The sequence below is a fragment of the Aulonocara sp. 'chitande type north' Nkhata Bay genome, linkage group LG18 (assembly GCF_057382095.1).
Source record: "Aulonocara sp. 'chitande type north' Nkhata Bay isolate Kocher_YH1m ecotype deep benthic linkage group LG18, A_spYH_male_GT1.1, whole genome shotgun sequence".
Classification (NCBI taxonomy): domain Eukaryota; kingdom Metazoa; phylum Chordata; class Actinopteri; order Cichliformes; family Cichlidae; genus Aulonocara; species Aulonocara sp. 'chitande type north' Nkhata Bay.
In genome coordinates, this window is record NC_141361.1 from 16,153,814 (window position 1) to 16,172,810 (window position 18,997).

General features: G+C 41.5%; 1 protein-coding gene across 2 annotated transcripts; it reads right to left on the reverse strand.

The window, feature by feature from the left end:
• Window positions 1-501: 501 nt before the first annotated feature.
• mmp16b (matrix metallopeptidase 16b (membrane-inserted)) lies at window positions 502-18,237 on the reverse strand. Of its 2 annotated transcripts, XM_086271001.1 has the most exons (11): window positions 17,803-18,237; window positions 16,039-16,187; window positions 15,761-15,775; window positions 15,282-15,398; window positions 13,890-14,194; window positions 11,547-11,708; window positions 10,899-11,116; window positions 10,672-10,810; window positions 8,043-8,193; window positions 5,139-5,254; window positions 502-4,770 (listed from the first exon to the last, which is right to left on the reverse strand). In XM_086271001.1, the coding sequence occupies exons 1-11, from the start codon at window positions 17,929-17,931 to the stop codon at window positions 4,409-4,411; spliced, it is 1,863 nt and encodes a 620-aa protein (XP_086127127.1). In that variant the 5' UTR covers window positions 17,932-18,237; the 3' UTR covers window positions 502-4,408. The 2 variants fall into 2 exon arrangements, with proteins under 2 accessions (XP_086127127.1, XP_086127128.1); XM_086271002.1 differs by lacking the exon at window positions 15,761-15,775.
• Between the last annotated feature and the right edge of the window lie 760 nt (window positions 18,238-18,997).

The window sequence follows — 18,997 nt, forward strand, 5'->3', positions numbered from 1 at the left end:
CTCTTGACATCTAAAACATTGTGCGTCAACTGCTTTCAGTAGTTGTGTTTTGATTGTGGTACCTGTACTGATTTTACTAAATCTTGCCTCTATGCAATAATACTTAAAATGACTAAACACTGAAACTAATGAAAATTAAAATAAAAAAAACAAACCCTAAAACACACAAACTAATTAGAAAACACAAAACTATAATGACTCTCATTCAAACCATCAATTCTTCCTCGGAAGTGATGATGCTAACCATCACACGAATCACTACTGCATATATCGGAGACAGACATGTTTTATTATGAAAATCATACCTTTGTTGTCCACCTATTCTAACACTGGAGTTTGTTCATCTTTACCAGTGGTGAGACCATAACCCAGTACAGCAGCTCAGGTCAGTCCATTTCCTAAAATCAGGAAATGGATACAAACAAGGTATTTCCACACTTGAAACTCAGAGAAAATAAGCACCTACCTTCTTTAACATTTAATTCTAACATGTGGAAAATTTGAACCAGAACATTTTCTGCACTTTTCTATTGTAACTCTGAAAGAAAGCGGAGAGTCCCACACAAAAGGCTACATGTTGAGTAGGCTTCCTTATCCTGCATGTGCCATCGTCAGTGATTTAATAATAGCTTTAATAATGTGATTTTTTTAATCTTCTCAAAATCAAGGCCTAAAAGCTTGGAACATTGAGTCTTCTTGATTGCTTTTGTCACTGTTCATTTCAGACATGCTAAATGTATCTTGTGCAAAACTGAATCCCAGTTTCTTAAATAAATTATCTTTTAATGCTGCATATAAATGTGCCTTTGCATGCTGTCGCTGTAATGGAGAGACGGGTTATGTTTGTGTGAGAGCGTGATAACAGGACACGTTCATTATGCACTTGTTTTATTTACAACACACAGCATGTTCTTTATCCATGAAATGGATGGATTAAAAACAGAACTGCCTGAAGGAAACAGTATACAGTCTGGCTTATATATATATATATATATATACATATTATGCCAAATGTTTACTTCTTATACACTGTGCCTTGGAGTATATATGGCATGTACTGCATCTGGCTATCACATCTAGACTGCAGTGACTGCAGAATGCTCCTCGTCTCTTGCCTCTCTGGTGTAATGACTGCTGTCTAATCAGCCTCATCCACTTCCTTTAATGACACTCTAAATTAGCCCTAATGCTTAGCAGCATGTGTCAAGGCAGACCTTAAAAAAAGCACTCAGGAGTCTGGGGACAACCAAGGACATGTTGACGCGCTGTGACCTTCTGCTTTTCACATATCTAAAAAAAAGTCCAGCGGTTCGTTCACTTGATGCATGACAAAGTTCACTGAAGAGTTTTTAACCTTTAAACATTTGGTCTCCCTCTCAAAGACGGAAAACCATATGCCACATGAAATGGTTTGTTGCTTAGGCAGTAACAGAAGGACAAGGATTACTTAGTAGCTGTGAGACTAGAAAAAATATTGCATTTCACTCCCATTTTATTGACAATTTCTTGCCCTCAGTACAATGCAATGCGAGAGTTGAGGTTCTGAGCACACAGGAATAAATACGGCAATAAATACAGTACTGACCTGCCTCACTTCACACGCTCTGGCGCCACCAGATCCTCACCACAAACACACAAACTGATAAGACATCATACACGACACTGAGCCAAAGGCTTTTGCTTCAACCTGATCATGGATCGACAGGGACTGATGTGCACAGCGATTTAGCACTGCTTCGGGAAAGCAAAGCTGCTCCTGTCTTTACATTTTCTTTCATTACTGTTGACTGTTGCATGAAAACTAGAACAGCAAGGACAGAGAAGGAAGCTAGCCATTTTTACATGGATCATATAGCATGACTGCCAATGCTTTGAGCAGAAAAAATCCAAGTCTGACCAACCACTTCATCTAAATACCGAGGGAAAGACTGGTACGAGGATGACCCACGGGCAACGGCTATGAAAGAATGACATCTTAGTTTAAACACGGCATGCATTGCCCTTATTTAAGATTTAATTTGTATCTGTTACAAATTATGTATAATAAAGGTTTTAACCCATCAATCACAGCTCCATACATGTACCTTTCAGTAGATCATTCAAAGATAAGAACATTTTCAATCTAAAATTCCCTATCTGATATGTTATAAAATGGCATTGCCTCAATATCAGCGGAGGGTTATGTAAGATATCCTGTACAGTTGGTGCCGAGGACCATTTCAAGTAAAAGAGTAGCAAAAAGAACTGAAATCACATCATGAATGGAGATGGATCATCTGGCATACTCTGAGAAATGCTACGCCGCACAACCCCGTCGTTACATATATGGCAGACCGACATATTAATTAGGATCCAGGCTGTATTGCATTTATAACACATTATATGGTGACAGAAAAGCTTTTGCTCAGTTTGGCTCCATCTCACCTCGGAGAGAGCCTGTCTTTTTATGTTGTTTTGTTTTCCTAAATTCATAAGATTTATATATGTACTATGCATATATTAAATGACACATATTATACTGTATATGAGAAATATTTTAGATTAAATTTAGCTGTTTTTGTTTTTCAAATAATCCTGTTAATTCCATTTTTTATTAGTTCTATAAACTGGGATTAGTAAATTGTTAATGTAACATAGTGTTTGTATAGTGGTTAGTCAAGAGTTAGATTGCATAAAACAGCCTGAGTTTTAAAAACACAGACAAACCTGGTTAAGAGTTTTTTCAAATATCAAAATAAGTTAGTGTCTTTATTTCTGCTTTTTAATTCCTCTGCATGTTTAGACATATTTTCTTGATTACAGCAGTGCTGTGCATCAAAACCTTGTTGCACAAAGTAGTGAGACGATGGAGCAATCTGGGCAACAGCACTGGCCACTGATACGTGTTGTGCTTGTGGTAAGTAGAGATTGTTTGCTTCTATTAAGAAATATGTTGTCTTCAAAAAAACAGGTGGATCAAGTTATTTTGTTCGATATGAAATATTATGTAAACTTACAAACCTTGTACCAAAAAAACATGGATTTGTAAAGCTTTTTAAAATATATGGATTAACGCTGTTTGGAGTACTGTTGTCCAAACCGGGCAGGTAAAAAGGATGCAGGTTGTTGGTTGTTCAATATAATAGTTCAATAATAGTACAGTACATCTATAATGTGGGTATCCACCCCTCTTTTCCCTCAAACATACACTGTAAAAAAAATAGTAGAAATGCAGTACAATGTACGGTTTTAAAATGAATTAATTTTCCATATTTATATTTTACTCATGGTTTGTTTTTTTAATGACCTTTCGATTTTACCACTTACCGTTCATGGAAACTTCTGTAAAACCAAAAACAACAACAACAACAAAAACAGGTAATGCACAATGTAAATTACCCGCACATTTGTGCCTTTTTGTTTGTTTGTTTGTTTTTTACAGTGTACAACAAACGCCCTCCTCTCTCATACCCTCAGGTGATGGAGTAAATGAAAGCTGATAGCCTACTTTCCACCAGGCACAGCTTAGCACACTTCAAGAACAATAAACCTCCTCAAATACTGCTTTAACGTCTGGGCAGTAAGGAATTCACTCAGCATCTTCAACTCTCTGGACCAGAGAAAAGGAGAAAGAGAGCAAAGGGAACTTTAAGCAATGTGTGGTTAAGGCAGTCTCATGAATATTGCAGAGAGGTTTTTTTGGCCCCTGTTTTGGAGATAGACTCCACAACAGTCTTGAATTCCTACCTCTAACGGCTGCGTCTTATCCCAACAGATTAGCGAGCAGACGGGTGGATATGAATAGACATGGCAAAAGAAAATCAGAGTATGGTCCACGAAGTTTGATCCACGCAGGGGAAAAAAAAAATCCCATCAAAAACAACACATCAAGCAGTAATCCTCTTTGGAAGAAAAAGGTCATATTTGGTTCGTGTGTGAATCCGCAGCACAATGAATAATCTTTTACAGGGGACCCTAAATTAAGGAAAGCACAGCTCAGGGCAATTTAATTAAGAAATGAAAGCAAAGTAGAAGCCTATATCTAATTTGTCCACTGAAGTTAGTGCTTGGGGCTTTTTAAGTGGCGTGCAGAGATGGGGATAGACAAAGGTCCCACTTACACAAGCTTAACTCTGTCTCACTTAATTGAGTTCATTCCAAGATACAGAAAAAGTCAAAGCTGATACATACATATTAGTTAGACATAGGTGTGGCTCCAGCACCGTCCTCGTTTGAGTTCTGCTGATCGTTTCACTTCTTTGCAGTTTGCATGTCACGAGTTCGAGCAGTTCTGAAATCTGCCTACATGGCAAACCTCATCTGCTGTACCCTTTACAGCGCTCCCAATTACTGTACTTAGGGCTTGGAGCAATAACTAGACCTTTATCAGAGCTTTACAACCCTTTCTATACAGTGCAGTGACAATCCCTCAGACCCACTCCTGCATGGAGCGTTTGCAGTACAGTATGTGGCGCTGCGTGCTCTTCCTCCTGAACTGGAAAACAGTGTAGAGGAGGACCATCATGCACAGCGCCAGAACGCAGGGGATAGCAATGGCCACCGCTTTCTCCGTACCTCCAGCGCTGTCTAGTTTGATAACAACGTCTGCATCACCGTTGTCATAGTGGCGCTCCTCTACCACCGTGGGGCTCCAGTCCCAATCGGGGTCGGCGGGTAGGCTGTCGCAGCCCATGAAGTCCCTCAGAATGGACCTCGGGTAGTTAGGCTCCACGCGAAGCAGCTGGTTGTTGAATTTCCAGTACTCCTTTCCTTTGTAAAAGTAGGTGAAACCTGGGGATTTAGGGATATAGGCAGTCTTTTAAAGACTTTTTGGGGATATTTTGAATTTGTTAAACAGTGTAGAGACAGCTGGAAAACAAAGTAATGGATTGCAAGATGCACCAAAGGTCTCCAGCTGGAATCAACATGTCTTATTCAGCTGCCCCCGCCGCCCACTCAAAACACATTACTTACTCTAAATGTATTTCACAGCTGGTTGCACTACTTTATAGTACTACATACTAGTCAAAAACAAACTGGATATTGCCACATAAACTTATCAACTTCCTGTTTTTGTGTTTGTTTTTATTACCTTTTACAGGCATCTGGTATCACATTGTTATTTCTTACAGATTTTACAGTCAGTAATGCAAACATACCGTTGGCCTTGTCCACAAAAGCCCCTTGTGGAGAGTCAGGGATGCCCTTCCAGATGGTGATGGGTTTTGGGTAACCCGGGTCCATGGTTCTCATATCCTCGTTGTACCTCCAGTATCTACAACAGGACAGGCAAATATATCAAAAAAGAGTCAATACAGAGGTTCAGGGACACCTGTTAGTTAGTGCAGTAGTCATAATAAGTATTAAAAAATGTTAGCACACTTGTGTTACCGTCACTTAGTCACTTAAAATGGAAACAATAGATGTATTTGTCATTTTAACAACCCTGTAGCCTTGAACATCACAGGCATTAATATCATACAAGGAGTTAGGACTACTTTCCTCAAAACACACTTAAATATTTTTTTAAAAAATTGTCGCTAAGTTTTTCTTTTACTCGACAGCTCCCTTAATCGGGACTTCACAAAGGCGTTGGGTGGCAGTGATTTGTAAAGAACTGCTGGCCAGGACCTCAATAATGACATTGACGTTTTAGCTAATTGGAGCTAATACGCCTTGGTATTCCCCCGGACAAGCTGGAGGAGGTGGCTGGGGAGAGGGAGGTCTGGACCTCTTTGCTTAGGCTGCTACCCCCGCGACCCGACCTCGGATAAGCGGATGAAGATGGATGGATGGATGGAGATATTAATACTGATGGCGACAGATGTTTTGAAACACTCTTCACACATGAGCAGGGATCATGCACATACAAGCAGCCATCAGTGGATCAGTGGATAAGACATAATAATCAGACGCAGCATTAAAAGGAGAAGTTGGGATAACAGTGGGTTGCAAAAGCAGCTGACAGACAGGATTATGCTGAGCTTGACATCATGGCCTGCCTGAATTTATGCTACAGCTCTGTTTATTTGTGTAAGATATAAATTATGCAATGTAGAACAAAACCACTTGGGAGACAAAGTCTATGTTTAGCTTGAAATAATCAGGACTCACCAACATGTCTGCAACACTGAAAATAGGTCTACTGCTCAGTAGGTCAACCAGTTCAACACAGAACAGGCCTTCATTTCAAGTTGATCTGCTTAAAAGTCGCACTAAGCCCAGAAAGCAATAACTGTAGTTCAGCATTTACCTTCAGGAAAACAAAGACATCATAGCCTGGGATGACGAGAGCACTGCACTGGATTTCTGCTTACTGTCACAAACTCATATCTATAACTTGCAATCAAATGTCGTTTTTTTCCATGTGACTATTTAACGATCAGCAACAGACTTCAAGTATTTCACATGACCACAGAAAGTGGTAAATCAATCATCCATGCTCTGTGTGTATCTGCCACATAGATCTGTTTCACTAGTAGCTGTGATTGATGTGCTTCTCATACACTCGTGCTCACGCACATAAATCTCGCTGCAAACTGTCATTTCTTTGAATTAGAACAAACACCTCCCTGTCATACACGCGGGGAGAGAGAGAGATAAAATCACGCTCAAGACAAAATGTCTTGTTTGTCAAAATGTGGCAACTTGTGGTTTGGGATGATAGTATCATGACAAAGCATTTAGTCAGCTCCCATCACAGCGTCCTATGACCTCTTAGGATATGATTTAACTTGACAGCTTAACATGTGAGTCACTCTGGCATAAACTCAAACTTTAGGACTTGCAACACACTCAGATAAACACCAGATTCTCATATTTGGTGTCTTGGAATGAATCCTTGGATTCAATTCAGTTCAAACTGCAGGTACCCAATTATACTCTGCATGAATCCATGCACAGGATAACAAACAGTCCAGATGCAAAGCTTTTAAGATCAAAGAAGGTAGTAATCTCCATCGTTCCCAAATCAAAGAAATCTCAAATCCCCAGCGGTTCCTTGATCTGGCCAAACAGATCAAACTCAGTAATCTGCTAACTAAGAACCAAGTGGTTACTTTGAATCAAACCATTCCTCATGAGGGCCACCAGGCATTTGCCAAAAGGTACCTTAACAACTCCAGAGAAGCAACATTTTACAGACTGAAGACTGAAGTATATCACCATGATTCTAGGCTGGAAACCGCCCACTGAGCACCACCTCCACAAACCCATCTGCACAGTCAAACAGCGGTGGCAACCTGATGCTGTCAGGAGGCTTTTCAGCAACAGGGACTGGACACCTTTTCCAAAGTGGTCCAGGTTATGCAAAAGCTCACGTCTTGAATTCTGGACCCAAAACAGCATTTCTGGAGAGACTAGAAAAATGGGAGCTCACTGACAATCCTGATCGAGCTTAAACTGTTCTGCCAAGATGGATGAGAGATAATGTTTTTAAAAGAGAAGATGTGCCAAGCTTGACGGACACTTGTAGGAGACTTCAGGCCATCAATGCTGCAAAAGGTGTCCAAACCAAGCATAGCCAAAAACCTTCCCCTTATATCGCAGTGGAGGAAGAGGAAAGCACAAAAGATGCTTTCTTTTGTCTTTAGGATCTGCTGCGTAACATAAAGGTTAAAACATTTAAATTGAATTCAACTTTATTTGTATAGTTGTGAATCACAACAACGGTCTTTATATTGTAAGGTAAAGACAATAATAGAAAAAGAAAACTCTAACAAACAGACGACCCCCTATGAGCAGGGACTTGGCAACAGCGGGAAGGAAAAACTCCCTTTAACAGGAATAAACCTCCAGCAGAACCAGGCTCAGGGAGGGACAGCCATCTGCTGTGAACGGCTTGGGGTGAGGGAAGGGAGACAGGACAAAAGGCACACTGTGGATGTGATGTAATCAATATATGAGTGTATAATAGATATATAATCTAATAATCATATGCTATCTATAATAGAATATGTTAAAAAACATTCTATCCTTCAAATGTCCCCATGGTGCATGGTGTTTTTACTCTGAGCAGTTTCAGTTCTGTCCAAATCTTTACACGACTAATAATCTACACAGACCTGTCTCCTTTGAAGAAGTAGGTTTTGGCGACATCCTCCCACCAGACAGCTGTCTCAATACTCTGTGTGGGCATGCTACTCCCGAACAGCGAGATGTCCTGAGGGTACGAAGGCTGGAGAGTTGTGTCCTTGAAGACCCAGAAACGGTTTCCTAAAATACACGGGCAAAGTTAGATTGCACTGGGACAAAGCAAATAACTAAATATGAGTTCAAAAAAAGCACCACGGGCTTTCAGCTCATTCAACTCTTTTGTGTTGTTGCTTTTCTTTCTTTTCATTGAGGCTTTTTTCCCCTGCTCATGTAATTTCAAGAGTCAGAAGATGTCACCTTGTTTTAAGAATATGTGTTCAGCAGGAAAATCTATGCAGTGTTATCTACAGTACAATACAATAAACAGCAAGCTGATGCTCTGAAGACAACTCTACTGAGACTTGTTGTGTTGAGCTTTATTGAAGCTATTGTTGCATTTAATTCAGTTTGATCATAAATGCCTCAGGCAGAGCAAAGAAGGGCTGCTGTGCAGTAAGTAGCTCGACGCTCACATGCACAAACCCACCAATACACACACACACAGTTAAGTCCCTATGAGTGAATAAATAAAGCATGAGGCACTCTGATCCCACAGAGTGACAGATGTCATGTTAATCTGCCTGGTGGACGGACGGCTCCACTGGACCTGCACTCGTTCTCCTACCAGACAGAAAGCAAAACAACCTCACTGTCGCCTGTTACAGTAAAAAAAAAGAAAGATATGTACTGTAAAGCTTGCCCTGCTCCCCAGATTTTCACATTCCTTTGTATTTTGTGCCTTAATGCTTTGTTTCAGTTCCTGTTTGCTCCCATTAGTATTCTGCTTATGCTTTATTTTCTGCAATCTCTCGTTCTGTCCTTTGTGTCCTTCTGTGTCAAGCTTAAGTCTTGTTGCGGTTTCTTGAGTAACTTCCTGTTTTATTTTGATAGTCTGTTGTCACTCATGTAGTGCTATTAGTTTTACCATGTTAACCCTCAGTGTGGTCCTAGTATAAATAGCTGTGTGTTTTAATTTGTGCTCTGTTGTGTTGCCTGTCACCTGCATGTCTGTTTCTCTATGCGTTTAGTTGTGGTTTGGACTCACTGGCCATCTTGGATTAATCTTTGGACTAATAAACGTTTTCTCTGCGCTTTGAATATCAGGTCTTTACACACACATATACATACCAACACAACATGCCCTTTCCAGTGTTCTTGAAGTGATGGTATGCAATAAAATATTATTTTAATTAACCAGAATATGGAATTTCTGCAGAAATTGTGGTGGGATTGCTTATCCTGCCTAATTTGGTCTGTGGCTCGCTGCTAATAAAAAATTGGATGTAAACAGCTTGGCTACAAACACAGAAGGAAGATAGATGTTAACATTTAAAAGCCTAAAAACTTGAAAAAAATAGTTGGGTTGTATTTTTAAAATGTGGAAAGAGGTAGGCTGTTAGAGACTATTAGCATATTTGGACTTTTGTGCATGTGTGTGTGAGAAAGAGGCAAACAGGAGCAGCTTTACTAGTGTCTCTGAATTTCTCATTCTGTATGGGAGCACACCCATGGATTAACTCTCACCCAGGTGTGCTCTGGGATGCCTAAGAACTCATAAATGACTAAAAAATACTGGCGTGTTTGTTTATCCCATGTTATATTCCCATAGTCAAAATCGCAGACATTATTAGATACACATATGTAGCCGGTGTGTACCCAGGATACTTAATAAAAGCACATTTTGTCCATTTTTTTATTGGTAGGAACATTTCTTTAGTTTAACTTTTAGTGGCAAACTGTTCGCTACATATATTGTAGTTAAGGATAAAGAAGATTTGTTGTATAAATTTGTGTTTTTTACACTAAAATGTTTTTTTTAGTAAAGCCTGGCAAATATGAATGCATTTCCTTGCCCCAAAAGCATATGTAATTTTAAACGTAGCATTGTTTTTACATTTATTGTCATATTGGAGCAATAGCTTCAATTTTGGCATGTGTGGATCAACCAATCAATCACACCTCTGGTGCCTCCAATAAACAGGAAATGGCACACGCGCACAAAAGCTGTCACTTCGTCTAATTTGCTTTCCTCTAAATAGGCTCAGTTCACGCTAAACTGTGGTAATTCTGGTAATTCTGGCCCTTTTGATTGCAAAGTATAATATGATTAGGTCCGCCACTGAAGCTATAATAAACAGCCATCGGTAGCGATGAGTGCAAAGGCTGATTCTGATTTTCTTACATTTTCTTAATTCTTCTTTTTATTGAAATTAATGACCTAATCATCTCAGAGAATATTTGATGTCTCGTTCTAAAATGGTAAAATTGCGAGAAATTTATTAGAGGTTGTTTGTGCAGTATCACACATTGCCCCCCTGCTCTTTATGGCTTAGTTTTTTCTTTACCTACCTTGACTAAAATACACCGTCATATTTACATTCATGTTTAGAAACCTACATTATTTTTTGGTCCTGCAGTCATTAGACTGTTTGGTGCCCTAATGCCATGAACAGATCATTTAGGACCAGTTAACGTAAAGGGGGTGTTAACTACCAGTAGCTGAACTACAGTCACACCCACACACACACACAAAAAATAAAGAGCGGTTGCTGTTATTACCTTTGAAAAAAACAAATTTCCCTTCGCTGTTTTCATACACGGCATCAATTTTGGGAGGTAAGCCATTCCAGAAGTAGCTTATCTGCATGGGGTAGCCAGGAACTACTGAATTGTCTCGTACCCTCCAGAACCACTGGTCCTGTAAAAACGGACAAGGTCAAATCATCACTGCTCTTTATCGCCACCGATGAAATCCCAGAATGCTCTGATGTGATGACCGATTTTACCTTGAACACAAAGAGCTCATTTCGGAGAATGGCCAGAGTGTTGAAGCCTCCATCACAGATGTTAGGTTTGGAGTTTGGGCTGGAGGGTTTGGCACTCAGTGGAGGCCGATGGGGTCTGGCATGGCGATCGTGTTTACGTGGGTCGGAAGGAGGGTGAAAGCGAGGAGGTGGGACTGTGGGTGGAGGCCGGGTGGGCTGTGGGGCTCTATCCGGTGGACCTAAAAAACCCAAAATAGAACGTATTTTATCTGCATTCCTTTATATTCGTCTTTTTCAAAACTTTCATCAAGATTTAAGTCGGTGTCCAGTGAGTTTACAGCTTTTTGGCCATTGCGCCTTTTATTTTGGCACGGAAACTGTATCCTTTTTTTGGCTGAGCATTAGTGGACTCACGTTGTTTTGAAAGCATAGATTGGCTGCCCTCTTTAACAGCTGACAAATGCTGCTTACTGGCATCGAACCCAATATGACTGACGCAGCAGCATTTGAATAAGCAAGTGACTAAGCTTCAGCGCTTGTCTATTTATGTTGTTTTGCTATACAGCTTCAGTGAAGTGTTGGAACAAAACAAGACGTAAGAGTCTTGATTACGTGCTCTTTCAGACTTTCAGCTCGTGCTCTGAAGAGAAATTCACTTGGGAAAGTTACCGTAGATTTTCTGGATGCCCTGTAGGTCATCATGAGGTAGTTTGAAGTCCTCAGTGTCCATGTACTGATAGAAAGGAGCCATGATAGCAGTGGGGTCATTGGAATGCTCCAGACCGAGGGCGTGGCCCAGCTCATGAACCGCAACCAAGAATAGGTCGTTACCTGGAGAGAGGAAGAGGATGGCATGAGTTAGAATCCAAAAGTTCAAAAACATAAAAAATAAAGAGAGATTACACATTATGATAAAACAGAACAGGCAAATATTAACAGTATTAACACTCATGATGGTATGATGACCCTGATTCTTGACCTTTTCAATTAAAATCTGTTTGCTCTTGAGTCCAGGTGAACCTGTAAACACAGGTCTCCATCCACAGCTATCACCAGTGCAAAAGCTTAACAAGTGAAAAGTACAGAGACACCCTGCAAACTAGATTCACAAAAAAGAAAAAAATACTGTGTGAAAAAAAGTTTTTATGATTACCTAGCATCAATATGTAACCTGCTCTGTGCAGACAAATCCAATAATTGTTTAACCATTTATCGAGCCCAAAATGCCAAACAAGTACTACTCACAGGATTTTAAATGTGAAAATTTGATTCTTTTTATTGTTTTGTTATTTAAAATCCTGCTTCTTTTGGATTACTGTTGATTAAAAATCACAAAGTATTTTCAAGGCTTTGCATTCTCCAGGTGCAGCTTTCACAGTTTTTCTTTTCTTTTCTTTCTTTCTTTTTTTTTTTTTTTACAGACTAACCATTCAGTGCATAATAGTTAATTTATCAGCAGCGAAAATCATAATTACTCACTGCCATCTGCTCCAGTTGTACCTCCACTGAGCTAATGTGGTGCAAAAAGTTACAAGGAAAGCGAACTGGAGGTAAAATATGAAACAGGTGCACTTTTTCTCTTTTAGTACTTAAAGGAAGATAAGCCACATGAGAGCATCAGCGAGCGGGGAGGGACACACTCACATTGCTGCCCAGGGCATCGGGCAAGAAGCGCTCATTTATTGCACCTGAACCCATATGAATGTTGGCGCAAACAAACATTGTGAGTCTACGTCCCATTGCATGCAAGCGCGCGCGCACACACGCACACAAATGAAAAAATAAAAATGTCACAGTTGGTACATATGGCCAGCGTTCAGCTCATAGTGTCAACCTGATTTAGAGAGAAGTACACCATTTAAGTACAGCTTGTGACTGAAGCTGTCCCCAGGAGATTGTTGCCCTTTACAACATGATATCCCCCTCTGCCAGGAGCGCTGCACAGACCAGCGACTGACCGTCACCCAGCAGCTAAAAGGTTACCCACCCCCACCACCATTTATCTAACACTACCAGCCTCTTCCACCTAACCCAAATTGTCCCATAAGGACTCCCAGGAGACAAGCCCGAGCTACCATTAGCGCACATGTCAACATGCAACATTTACAATTACACCGCTGTGAAAGCCCATTAAAGGCTGCAAAGCTTTCCAGACACATAAGCTGAGACGGGTGCTTTTCAAAATCAGCCCCAGCACTCCAAATGGATAACCATGGGATGCTGCACAAGGGTGAACGTGAATTCAACTCAGGAGCCTGAGACAGTTACCATTAGGGCATGAGAAGAAAGGGAGAGGAGCTGATGGGTGGCAAACAGGTTACCAGAACAAACACAAAGTGAACTGTAACCCCTCCCCTGCCTCCCCTCAACCCCAATAAACCGGATGGGATGGGAGAATGCAAGCACTTAGCATATGGATATTAGCAAAGTAGCCTAATATCATTAATATTAAATTATATAATGGTACAAATACCAGTGGGCTACATCAAATTCAATAAAACTGAATAAGCCAGCAACCACTATCTTAAAATAGTAGGGCCTTCTATCCTCTCGTGTGAAGAGCTTATTACACCACAAAAAAACATCAAAATCCTGACAGATGGAGTGATGCGTCTTTACAGAGCACGGGCGGATCAAAGACATCTCTGCATTCTTAGTTTTTTGGTTAAGCATCCCTCACACTCATGCCCTGTGATACCATCTCTGTCATATTGCCCTCCTGCCGAGCCATCTTTATTTAGATGGTTTTCCTTCAGTCAGTCCTCATTTACCTCTTTTTTTTTTATTTCTCTGTGCTTTCCTCACATCTTCCATGCAGTTTTTGTTTATATACCTTCCTGCCAACATTCAGCATTTAAAACCCTTCTTTTTTTAATTATCTTAAAATCCCCCCTGCCCACCTCCCTCCCCATCCTTGCTGTAGCTTCTCCTTTCTTGTGCTTTGCTTGCTCCATTGTTGCCGGTCTTAGTCACCTTGTCTCATCCCTCACGCCAGCTTTCCCTTTCACTCACCATCATGGTTGGGGTTCCCAAGCGTCCAAGGCTCATCGGAGTCAAAGTGTGTATCTCCTCCTATGCCTGGGCCCGGAAAATAGGCGTGGGCGAGGAATCCTCCCTCCCCATCGAAGGGTGAGCTGTCACCGTGAAAACCAGAAGCGAAGATGATAGTGATGTCTACGTCACGCCTGCCAGTCTCCAGGGCGCTGTACGGAACGGCCTCGAAGCGTAGGGGAGTCACACCCTGCCACACGTCAAACGCCCGCCGGATGGCATCGTGAGTCTCACGGGCGCCCACCTTCGGGGTAACATTTTTTATGCTGCGGGAAACCGAACAAGCATACCAAGTGAAAAGATTGCTGAAGAGGTGGTCGAGGAACTCGCTCTAAAAATACTCTGCAAAGTCCGAGTTTAGATAAAGACACAAATCGCATATAATTCCAAACTTCAGGGAGGAAAATAAAACACATCCTGCTTCATTGTCCTGTTAATTTGTCTGATCACCCTCCCCCCCACACACACACTTTTCAGAATGAGAAGAAGATCCTTAAAAAAAGTTGCACTTGACAACTATTTCAAGCCCGGCAGCTTTTTACTGAACTTTTAACACAGCAGTCGTTATCAGTGTCTGGCAGGCAGAGAGGAATGGGAAATCTTCTCCTCGCTCCCCGTTCATTTTCACGAATAAAGTGCAGTCAGCAGCGGCAGCACTGGCTCAGCACTGATTGACATTCCATTAGGAGAGGTGGCTCATCAATTCAAATTCAGGCAAGAAGGGAGGATTTGAATAAATTGCCAGTGTTATCGTCTATTACTGCAGAAACCTGTCAATTTGCAGTTGTGCCAAAGACCCGTTTATCGGTTCTTCTCAGAACCTATTAAAAGCGTGGGCTTAATCGGGCCTGATAAGATGAGTGTTTAAATATTTCTGCTGAGATTATGGATAATTTACACTGTGAATTTTCAAACAATTTAATATCGGGGAGCGAAAAGCCCCCATTTCATAAAACAAAACGGCTCGTTTTGTTTTATGAAAATGATCGAGCAAAACAAAAAACAGGAGAAAAAAAAGCAAAACAAAACAGCCTGATCTTGTTTTGTTTTTTTGTTTTTTTGGTTTCGCCACCAAGTTATTTATAACTGTGGAGCAAACATACTCACAGCACACATGGGTACATTTATGTGTTAATTTATGTGTTTCTGGATGTGTGATTATCACTGTATTTTTGTGCGCGAGCCCCCCACACACACGTGACGTACTTGCTCGGTCTCTATGACAACACGGAGCATGTGATCCCAGGTGGTTAAAGAGGAGGAGATGAGAGACAGAGGAGAGCTGAGGAAATTAACACTAGCAGATCTGAATCCGTAACCTCCCTATGACAACATGCCTCAGCCGTCTGTCACCTGTAGGTTATGTGTGTTCGCTGCCACTTCTGTCCCGTCAGAGCGTATCTCCGCCTCCGTGACCTTGACGTGCTTCTGAATTTGTCCGGAACACCGCAGCGTGGCTTTTGCATCCAGCTTAAAAAGTGAGAAGAGAAGAGAAGAGAAGAGAAGAGAAGAGAAGAGAAGAGAAGAGAAGAGAAGAGAAGAGAAGAGAAGAGAAGAGAAGAGAAGAGAAGAGAAGAGAAGAGAAGAGAAGGTGACTTAAGTTTGCTGACTAAAAAACTTTGGATCTCAGTTTTGCGTCACAAGACAACAGGAATCATTGAAGTGAACTCAGCAGTTCTCTTCCTGACAGGTGCCAGAGAATCACAGAACCAAAATAAGGAATGCAGAACAGCGCTAAACTACTCCAAACTACAGCCCTTCATGTTTCTCATTCATACCCACGTCACAACTACAAAACAAACACAATACATAGGCAAAACTTTAATTCTCACCTCAGGGTGATATCACTGCATCATCATGCAAAATGAGAAGAGGGAGAAGCGTTAAAACCTTCAACTGAGGTTGTGTGAGGCGAGGTGACGCGAGGTGAAACAAACATCTCTGTCTCTTTACTAATTCTTTGCAATACTGATAGTCCGTCCTTCTGCATTTTAAATGAACGAGTGGAGCATAATGCATTAACATGACATTAATGGCCTAGTGGAAGTGCATGTGCTGCTCAGCTGTTTGTGTTTGCGCAAGTACGTCCACCACACATGTATACACTCACTCCTTGGTTTTCTCATCCAGTGTCCCTGTGACATTGAGCCCGTAGACACGCTGCATGGCAGCAAGAGCTGAGTGCATGGTTTGGGCCGATCGCAGGACAGACATGCCTGGTTCTGTGCGGGGAAGGTAGCCATACCTCTGTAGCCATCCCTGCAAGGGGTGAAGAAGGAGAAAGATTTGAGCCATCATATTTTGTTTTGGTTTAAGACCAAAGCTCAGATCTGAGAGAGGAAAACAGGAAAGATTACACTACAGTGTTGCACATTTTGCAAGTTTGGGAATATTACAAAAGGCATATGATTCACCACACAACACACATATCCACCAAACTCTTGTAATGTATACAATACATTAAAAGTGGGAGTATAATAATAATATGAAAGTGCATCATTCATTGTGCATCTCACAAGAGACAGTGACTAACCTTTGGCTACAGTACTACTGAATATTAAATAAAATAACAGAATGAGCTGCAGCAGTGTTTTATTTAACATCACAGTATGCCTGAGAGTATCAAAAGCTAATTTTGAGAAAAACACACATATACAATAATTTATAGTCAGTTATTTAGTTAAATTGTCTATCAAGCACATTTTTTGGGGTTTAAAGGGTTGCTTGTGTGGACAGCACTGCTAAAACAAAAGCAGCTGAATCCCTGCTGCTGACCTTAGTCAGTGTTCGTGTCTTGCGGCTCTCGGTCAGTGTTCATGAGCAGGACTGTGGCCCTGCCTCCTCCTGCCCTAAAAAGCCAGAGTGTGATTTGATGCAAACAAGTGAGGTGAAGCTGAGAATCATTCAGGGGCACCGGCAGGTTCAGTCCTGAAAGTGAGCTTGGCACCCACACTATCCACAGCTGTCCACACACCAACCAGGTGCCTCCCTATCACCACACAGCCAATGAGATATGTTCCAGCTAGCTAATCTGACTAACTGTCTCCTCTGCCCATCCCTCCCTTCTGCCTCTGTCCCTTACTCAGCTTTGCTAAACGCCTTTTTTTATCCCTCTTATTTTTCCCGGTTTCTCCCGTGGTGTGTTTCCTGTATGAGTTGTGTTTGTTCAAAGGCACAGATTTCAGAGAGATATCAGGCAAGATTTCATTGAGCCATTAAATTGAATAATGGTGTGTGTGTGTTACTGTCAGCTTCAGCATTTAATTTCTTCCGAGTGGTGGGAGGGGAGCCTGTGGTGAGGATGGAAATGACATCAATTAATAAGGTAGAAAAAAGAAGCAAATCCTATTATGCAACTTGTGTCATTAGATGTTTTATCTCCTCCAACACTGTGATGCTGCCAGAGCACATCTCACTTCATGATGACCTGTCAAAAAAGTAGCTTCTCTAGCAATACAACAGACGCGCTGAGGCATTTTTGGGTTCATTGTACTTTAAATAGACGGATCTCAGTGCATTCATATGTGCACATTTTGGATCAGTGGGCTGGATCACCTCACTTCATGAACCGCAATGTAATAACCTGAAATGAGCATCCTTCTGTTTCATTGCACCCAACAAATGAGGGTTTTTTTTTTCCAGTGCGTGAGCTGTCCTGACAGGCTTGGAATGTCTCCATGTTATGCTTTATCGCATGTGCCCACGGATAGCGTGGGTAACTCAACATACATGTTCTGTTCTGTTTTTGTTTTGTTTGTTTTTTTGTTTTTTCCACGCTGAGGCAGACGATGTGGAGGAGAGAGCACGGTCATTTATGATTCTCAGAGTCGGGGGGAGGTGGTGGTGGTAGGGGGTAGGAGGCCATTTATCTTACCTCAACGCTGAACTGATGATCCCCCTCTCCGGACACGGCACACGAAATCCAAAGCAAAAGATGCAAGCAGAATGCTGCCGCGTAAAAACAATCCGATGGTTTTCTTTTACTGGAGGATACTAAGGTCATAATGACCCGTTTTTCCCAAGTGTTTATTAGAAGAAGCCGCCCGTCTGCTTTGTGTCAAATGAAAACCATCGGGCGAGCTGTCAAGACAGATTCAGATGAAAAAAACGGACCCCGCGTTTTTCTTTCTTTCTTCTTAAATATAATCCCGATGGTGTGATGTTCCGATGTCAAGCAGAGATAACTCGGCGTGTCAGACCCGCTGCCCTCGCCATTCTTATTTACATCGGGGGCTACATCTATCCAGCAGCATCAATGGCCATGTACAGTATCCAGCCTGCGCAAGATAGGCTCCCTCCCGACTCGACGCCTGCGCTTTGATTTCTCACACAGCGCAGCGCTGCTTGGCAGCATCATAAGAGCTGCCCTACAGAGTGCATACGAGATAAAAACGCAATTTCTCAGCACTGCCTGCACATCTGACGTTTACATTGCAAAGGCGACGGCTCTGTGCAGTTTGAAGCGCACACGTAGCCGTATGTTTTGATCTTAAATGCCGAAAAACAAAGGCCGCAAAGCCAGATTTTAAACTGTGTGGCTTGCATTTTCGCTCTGATAAAGCAGGTAACTGCCTTTATGCGCTAGACAAACTGCTAAATAGTCCCGTGCCACGAATAACCATCAAATACAGTGTATCAGGACAGATGCTGATCAATTGCATGATCGTTTATCTTTAAATGTTGGTCCTGCACTTATCCCACTATGTGCCCTCAATCTTGAGGACCCAGAATAGAAGACCTGATCGACATTTTTAGCTCAAACGGCACCAAAAACCTGCCTGAAGCATAACGAGCCACCAGATGGCAGCATTTCGTTGAAGAAAGAGCCACTAGCTGCTTTTTTTTTTTTTTTGCCAGGACACTGAAGACAGGACAAACTGAGACAGGAATCCACCCCATATAAACTAATGAGGCGAGAAATTAATCCGACATTCATTTGATATGGCACACAGAAAGGCCCTAGGCCTGTGGGAAGGAGTGCAGTAGGAGCTCATGACAAAAATCAAATCAGACTTTAGAGTTTTTTAAAAATATTATTTTATTATTACCATCATTATTAATGTTTGCAC

Bases quoted from the DNA above. Each gene is read 5' to 3' on its own strand.
- mmp16b (XM_086271001.1), bottom strand. From the start codon at position 17,931: ATGACCTTAGTATCCTCCAGTAAAAGAAAACCATCGGATTGTTTTTAC. The intron at 14,195-15,281 runs GTGACAGACGGC...GGTTTCCCGCAG, and splicing joins CGAACACACATAACCTACAG to CATAAAAAATGTTACCCCGA. The intron at 11,709-13,889 runs GTGAGTGAAAGG...TCCTCTCTCCAG, and splicing joins TGGGAACCCCAACCATGATG to GTAACGACCTATTCTTGGTT.